General features: G+C 35.3%; 1 protein-coding gene across 1 annotated transcript in view; it reads left to right on the forward strand.

Moving 5' to 3' along the window:
* The first annotated feature begins 217 nt into the window (after positions 1-217).
* Positions 218-7,923, forward strand: part of RNF13 (ring finger protein 13) — a 121,237-nt gene continuing 113,531 nt past the window's right edge. The window contains exons 1-2 of the mRNA XM_006876371.1: positions 218-331; positions 3,673-3,753. Coding sequence (XP_006876433.1) covers positions 218-331; positions 3,673-3,753 — 195 coding nt within the window. The remainder of the gene's footprint in view (positions 332-3,672; positions 3,754-7,923) is intronic.

The following is a 7,923-nucleotide window of genomic DNA, read 5'->3' on the forward strand; positions in this document are numbered from 1 at the left end:
GACTTGTATAAATATCTACTAACTTTGGGTAATTGTCTAAATGTACAAATCTGTATAAATTCTTATACTTTTGAAATATAAGCTTTTTTTAATGTTAATATGTATTTAAATTTTAAAGGGATAACTTTATCTGTTATAATTAATATATCAAGTAGTTTCTTCTTAGGGACAATGATCTTATTGTCACTCATATACTTGCAGGTGATTTTACAACGAGATGCTGCTCTCTATAGGAATGCTCATGCTGTCGGCTACACAGCTCTACACCATCTTGACTGTCCAGCTCTTTGCATTCTTAAACCTACTGCCCGTAGAAGCGGACATTTTAGCAGTAAGTATAATAAAATATAGTCATGGCTAAACATATCCTTTAAAATAAAAGCTTTAAAAATGTCCTGGAATGCTGGAGTCTTGTAAGATATTTATCTGCAGACATACCCTGGCGTACACACACAGTTAGTTACTTGAAAGAGGAAAGGAAACTTGCTTATCTTTCTATTGGTTGATATGTAACATAAGATCGCATCATATATTAAAAAATACCTTATCAGGTACTTTTGTTGCTCCTGAAAGCAGGTGTTCATGTACACATATCTCTATGCTCTATATTTATAATATTATTGTTTTCTTTAAGACTTAGTATATCTGTATGACTTTAACAGTAATATTTTTTAAATTCTTCAAAATGTGCATAAAGTACTCAGGAAAAATTGGCATCTGAACACTTAAAATGTGGGCACAAGATGGAATTAAGTTCTGCTAAGCTGGAGTTCCAGAGGTTCAAGCCGGATTCAGAAGAGGCTGTGGAACGAGGGATATCATTGCTGATGTCCAGTGGATCTTGGCTGAAAGCAGAGAATATCAGAAAGATGTTTTACCTGTGCTTTATTGACTACACAAAGGCTTTCAATTGTGTGGATCATGACAAGCTATGGACAACATTGCGAAGTATAAGTATTCCGGAACACTTAATTGTGCTCATGAGGAATCTGTACATGGACCAAGAGGCAGTTGTTAGAACAGAACATGGGAACACTGAATGGTTTAAAATGAAGAAAGGTGTGTGACAAGGTTGTATTCTTTCACCATACTTATTCAACTTGTATGCTGAGCAAATAATCCTAGAAGCTGGGTTCTATGAAGAAAACGTGGCATCAGGATTGGAGGCAGACTCATTAATAACCTGCAATATACAAATGATACAACTTTGCTCCCTGAAAGTTAAGAGGACTTAAAATATACTGATGCAGATGAAAGAGTACCAGCCTTTGGTATGGATTACATCTCAATGTAAAGAAAACAAAAGTCCTCACCACTGGATCTATAAACAACATTCTTATCAATGGAGAAAAGATTGAAGTTGTCAAGGACTTCATTCTTCTTGGATCAACTATCAACACTCACAGAAGCAGCAATCAACAAATCAAACAACGTATTGCATTAGGCAAATCTGCTGCACAAGACCTTTTTAAAGTGTTGAAGAGCAAAGATGTCAGCTTGAGGACTAAGGTGCGCCTGACCCAAGCCATGGTATTTTTAATAACCTCATATGCATGTGAAAGCTGGACAGTGAATAGGGAAGACCATAGAATTGATGCTTTTGATGAATTATAGTGTTGGAGGATAATATTGAATGTTGCCATGGGCTGCCAAAGAACCAATTGATCCGTTTTGGAAGAAGTGCAACTAGAGTGCTCCTTGGAGGCCAGGATGGCCAAACTTTGTCTTTCATACTAAGGACATATTGTCAGGAGGGACCAGTCAATGGAGAAGGATATCATGTTTGGTAAGGTGGAGGGTCAGAGAAAAAGAGAAAGATCCCCAATGAGATGGATTGGCCAAGAGGCTGCATTGGTGGACTCAAGCGTGGCAACAGTAGTGAGGTTGGCTCAGGATCGGGCAGTGTTTCCTTCTGCTGTGCGTAAGGTCGCTATGAGTTGGTTTTGACTCAATGACACCTAACAACAACAACAAACACGAGTCACTCAGAGGCAAAAAGCCTTCAGATTTCAGGTTGTACTGCATAGAAAATAGGTAAAAATGATTTCAGTTGCTGTTGTTGTTTGGTGCCATTGGGTTGGTTCTGACTCACAGTAGCCCTGTATACAATAGAACGAAACACTGGCCAATCCTGAAGTCACAGATTTTTCATTTCCAAATTCTAAAAGTACTTAAAAAAAAAAAAAAAAAATTTTTTTTTTTTAAAGTACCGCCTACACATATTTGTATCTTTTCTGTCTCCATTGAACTAGATCAGTATCTTTATTTTGCAGTGGCATCTTTGGCTTGTAGGAATTAAATTACTTTTTCGAATTAAACACAGAGCTGGTCACATAAATTGAATCAGATAAAGAATGATGCTTTAATTATGAGCTTAAATGATACATTGAAATGAGATAAAAGGACTGTATGACTCCAAAACACTTTGTAAACCATGGATTACTTAGCAATTACAAATTATTGCAGTGATGGAAATCATCCTGAAGCTATGGTGGCTTTTCACTATATTACCTTGCAGATTATCCCAGAGGTCACAGAATGAATAGGTTAATCATTCACACAGCTTATTGATAAGATGCTCAGGATAGGATCCAAGTCAGATGCAAAAATCACATTACTTGAATACTTTTACCCATGATGAGCTGTTCAGTCTCTACCTGTGCTGCATTAGGTGTCCTTGCTGATGGTATGGGCTGCAGCCAACATTGACTTTCTCTATAGGAGAGACTCAAAGGCATTTACACCTGGTTACAGCTGTAACTGCTGTTCAACTCTAGAGCTGTTTAGGCCTTTATTTAGATGTCTGTGGCAGATGATACGTGGGGCCAGAATGGGTATCACTGAGTATTTGATTTACATATGGCATAGCTGTCATTCTGGATGTGTGACTTAATTCATGCTTTGTGAATATTTAAATTTTTCTTGAATACCTTTAGCTCTCTGTATGTTTATATTTTGTTGATTTAAATTTTTTATTTTTCAACACTGGCTAAAGACAATCAGTCTGTATTAAAAATTTTAATGCCTTAGAATATCTGATTTGATTTTTTTTTTTTCCCTCCTTGGAAAAGGTATCTTTCATAGATAGAGTCAGAAATCTGATAAATCATAAATGATAAATCAAGACCTTATAAAGAAAATACAATGGAACTCTCTTGCCAGAAATTTATATATTAAAAAAATTTCTTGCTAGGGGGATTTGTCCAAGGGAAAAATAAAGAAAGCAATATACTATTTAATGTCAGAGAATGATTGTTGCTGTTTATTGCTGTTTAATACTTATTATATGAAATTCAGATTCAATTCTGGTAGTGTAGTGGTTATGAATCGGGCTGAGAACCGCAAGGTCAGCAGTTCAAAACTACCAGCCCCTCCATGGGAGAAAGATGAGGCTTTCTGATCCCGTAAAGATTTACAGCCTTCGGAAACCCTGTCATGGTCGCTATGGGTTGGAATCAATTCAACGGCACTTAACAACAACATATTTAGTAAATATTATGTACATTCCTTGCTGTTTTAGTGAATGCACTTTTGAGATTTGATTTTATTGTTATACATTTTGATAGTAGGTGAGAATTACAAAAATGATTAGTTAAATTATTTCATGTAATTTAAAATTTAATGTTCTATGTAAATTGGTTTTAACTTGTTTGTTTTTCATTTCATATTTAGTATGATTTTGAAAATGTGTCACAGACATTTGATGACCTTCCAGCAAGATTTGGTTACAGTCTTCCAGCTGAAGGTTTAAAGGTGAGAAATAGTAACGTATGGCAAAGGTATAAGGTACTTAATCAGGTGATTTTTATTGCTCTTTGTTTAAAGAATAAATATGTTTTTTACTATTTATTTTCATAAAACTCATAATAGTGTTTTATGCAAAGTTTTTAGAGTATTTAAAAATTATGAAGAAAATGACTACAATTTATAAATGATAACTTAATTATTCTGAACTACTCACTGTTAATATTTTGGTATATAATATTTTAGATATACTTAGGATATATTTGTATCTATGTAGTTATATGTACATTTATAAATTTATATAAATGCCTGTATTATATTGGATTTAAAAATTATGAAGAAAATGACTACAAGTTATAAATGATAACTTAATTATTCTGAACTACTCACTGTTAATATTTTGGTATATAATATTTTAGATATACTTAGGGTATATTTGTATCTATGTAGTTATATGTACATTTATAAATTTATATAAATGCCTGTATTATATTGGATATTATGAATATTCATGTATATTTGATGCTAATAGAACCATGGTGCTTGATCACCTATCTTTTTCACTTAATAATATATACAAGGGTGACTCAAAACTTCGCCACACTCTAGCTGTAGAATTTATTTTAATCAATTTTTAAGAAAAGAAAAACACATCATTCTTCAACATAATCTCCTTGCTTTTCAATACTTTATCCATCTGTCAACAAACTTTCTTATTCTCTTCTTAAAAATGTTTCAGGATGAGCTGCAAGCCATGAATTCACCGATGTCTTCTGGTCTTGTCTTTATCAGAGGTGAATCTATGTCTGAAGGGCTGCTTTCAGGGAACCAAACAGCTGAAAGTCCAATGGAGCAAGATCAGGACTCTAGGAAGGCTACTTTAACATATCAAAGGATGTTTTTGCAGAGTGTCAGCAGTGTGGGCAGAGGTGTGCTGACATGCATTTTCATGCAAGACCCCAATGTCCTTGGATAGGAGTCCTCTGTGTTTAATCCAAAATTTAGCCTCTAGCTCTTTAGTGAGCATCTCATTGTAAAGAGCGCTATTGATGGTTGAACCTTTTCCCCAATAGTGTTCCAATACTGGCCATCCCAGAAAACTGTAAGCATCAGTTATACAGCTGAATTTTTTTGAACTTTTTCTTGGTTGGTGATTGAAGCTGTTTCCATACTCTGCTGTTTATTCTCGAGCTTCTAGTTATGAATCCATATGTCATCACCAGTAACCATTTTTTTATAGAAACTTTTACCTTCCTTCGAGTTTCAGTCCAAATTTTGTTTGCAGATGTTCAAATGCTTCTCTTTATGCTCTTCTGTGAGTTGTTTCGGTACCATCTTGCACAAACTTCACAAAACCCCAGTGTTTCATAGATTATTTCATAGGTAACACTATGATTGATTGCAAGTGATTTGTCACATAATTCACTGTCATCTATTTGACAGAATCGTTTTATGTGCATGCTCAATGTTGTCATCAGCCATGGACGTGGACGGGTGTTTTAATATAACTGGAGTGTGGAAAATTTTTGACCCAACCTCGTATATTCATGCTAACAGATAAGGTATAATATCTATTCTTTTCAATAGCTACATGGCTCTTAAGATCATGAAATATGATGGATTTCTGTACATCAGCTTGTTAAATTTTTCATGGTAGATGCTTGGATTGTCCAGTTTTTGTCATATTACTATGACTGTCTTCATCTTGGTGTATTTTGTCCATTTCCAAAAGTTACATTCCCAAATATAAAACTGTTTTGTTTATGAAATGCTGGAATAAGTTTTTGTTATGTATTTCCAGGTTGACTTTCAGAATGTTTGTGACAATTTGGAATCCCACCATTAGTGACTATCATGTTTCACACCATCTTCAATACTCATTAAACTTTCTCTAATTTGATTGATAAACATATCTCATGAGGTTGAACATTTTAATTTTTTGCCCCAATAATTTTGTGAATACTATGTAAATAGTCTATTAATGTTCTTTGTCAATTTTTAATTTAAAATATTAATCTTTTACTTGCTGATTTGTAAGTGCTCTTCATGTATTTGAAGCATTAATTTATTGTTTGCCATGTTTTAGATCCTTTTCACAGTTTGTCCTTTATCTTTTAACTTCTTTTGAAGCTTCAGAAGTTTTGTTTATGTAGTTAAAATTGCAGGTTAGAAAGTCCATCTCCTTCCCAGGATAATACCTGCTAGGACCAATCAAATCAATTGATGATTTATTCTGTTTCTCTCTTTTCCATTTGTGTTCTGATAGCACTTGCATGTGCGTACTTCCTCTGATTCTAGCCACCTGGAGATGGTTCAGACTTCACAAGTTAAAGGGAACAGTCCTCCAGACTGCTAGTTCTGCCCAAGAACTCAGATAACAGTCACAAATTTGGAAGTTTCCATGATACCCTCACTTCTGACTTACTGAGTACAAATTCGAATTTTCCACTAGCCCTTCAGAGTGCCAGTGTAAGCTTGACTATCCTCAGGGCTCCCTTCACATCTGACTTCTTGGCTTCCACTACTCCCTCAGGTTGATAATTTGTAAGAACAAATGATAGAATTCAGGAAAGTGTTGCACATATGGTTACAATATTATTATATCAAAGAGGATATAAATAAAGAGACACATAGGGCAAGGTCTGGGAGGAGTCCCAATGTGAATCTTTCATGTCTGAAAAAGCGATGTGCTACCCTCCCGCTTAGAGCCCTGGTGTGGCGCTGTAGGATAAGCACTGGATTGCTAACTGAAAGGTCAATGGTTCAAACCCACCAGTTGCTCCTTGGAAACCCTATACAGGGGCACTATGAGTCGGAAATGACTTGATGGCTCTTAACAGCAACAGCCTTTCCACTTAACATCAGTGTAGTTCACCAACCAGGAAATCCATGTAGCTGAAGTGTCCAGAGGTTTTACTGGAGGTCTCATATTATGTAATTCAGACTCCAGTCTTTTTCAAGGTAGGTTTGTGTTATAAGGTTGATATTCTGAAGTTAATATCACATGGTAAGCCTTTATGGAATTGTCAGCCCTGCCCAGTATGAATCATCTACCATCAGGTACTAGTATGAGAGTCCTCATCAAATGCTCTTCAGTCATTGGCAGAGTCCAAGGGTTTAGAGGTTTTCATTCAGGAACCAAGGATAAAAAAACAATTCTATAAGTAAAATTATATATATTATTGTTCTTGTTTAAGTGCCATCAAGTCAGTTCTGACTCATAGCAACCTTGTATAGGGTTTTTAAGGAGCAGCTGGTGGTTTTGAACTGCTGACCTTGTGGTTCAAACCGACCTTGTGGCCCAGTGCTTTATCCCACAGCACCACACAAGGACTCCTAAGTTATACTTAAGTAACCTTATAATACCCCAAGAAGTTTTTGTGTTATTTAAGTTAGCATACATGAAATTATGGGTGTATGTACCACAGAATGTTTTCAGTTCTAACTTTCTTAAAACTCCTTATTTTAATACAGTAAACATATTATTCTCAATTAGGGTGGTAGGCATCTTCGGGAGGAGTATACCAACTTTTAAAAGATTTTAAGTTATTTAAAAAATATTCCCAGCATTCTATAACTGTTTCTTACTGTGAAAATCTAGAAGTAGAAAAGAAGTATGCAGAGGAAAATAGAAAAGCCACCCTCTAACCATGCCTTACCAATACACACCAGTCCCATTTCCTCTGCAGAGTTAAACGTTATCAGGATGTGATGTGATCTTGCAGGCTTTCTGATCCTTTTCTGAAAATTTAGTACTTTTTAATTCCTTCTTTTTGGTGTGAACATTAATGGTTACCATTTATGTGTAAGAAAAATGTTCTAGCTCATATAATGAAATCCATTCCAACTAGTATACCCAGAAGAAAATTTATAAACAGGAAAGATGCACCGGGTATCATTTGGAAGCTTGGATTACAAGTCTCTAAATTGTTTCAGGAACGAAACTCAGAACTACATTGCAGAACTGATTCTAATGTTGTTGTTGGTAAATGCTGTCGTGTTGGTTCCAATTCATAGCTATCCTGTATAGAGTTTTGGAGGGGCACCTGGTGAATTTGAACTACCAACATATCGGTTAGCAGTTCAGTGCTTAATCCTACAGCATCACACCTGCCCTGATTCAGAATTGTGTATTGATTTGTTGTTGTTAGGTGCCATCAAGTCGGTACCGACTCATAG

This window comes from Chrysochloris asiatica, unplaced genomic scaffold (assembly GCF_000296735.1).
Source record: "Chrysochloris asiatica unplaced genomic scaffold, ChrAsi1.0 scaffold00376, whole genome shotgun sequence".
Taxonomy (NCBI): domain Eukaryota; kingdom Metazoa; phylum Chordata; class Mammalia; order Afrosoricida; family Chrysochloridae; genus Chrysochloris; species Chrysochloris asiatica.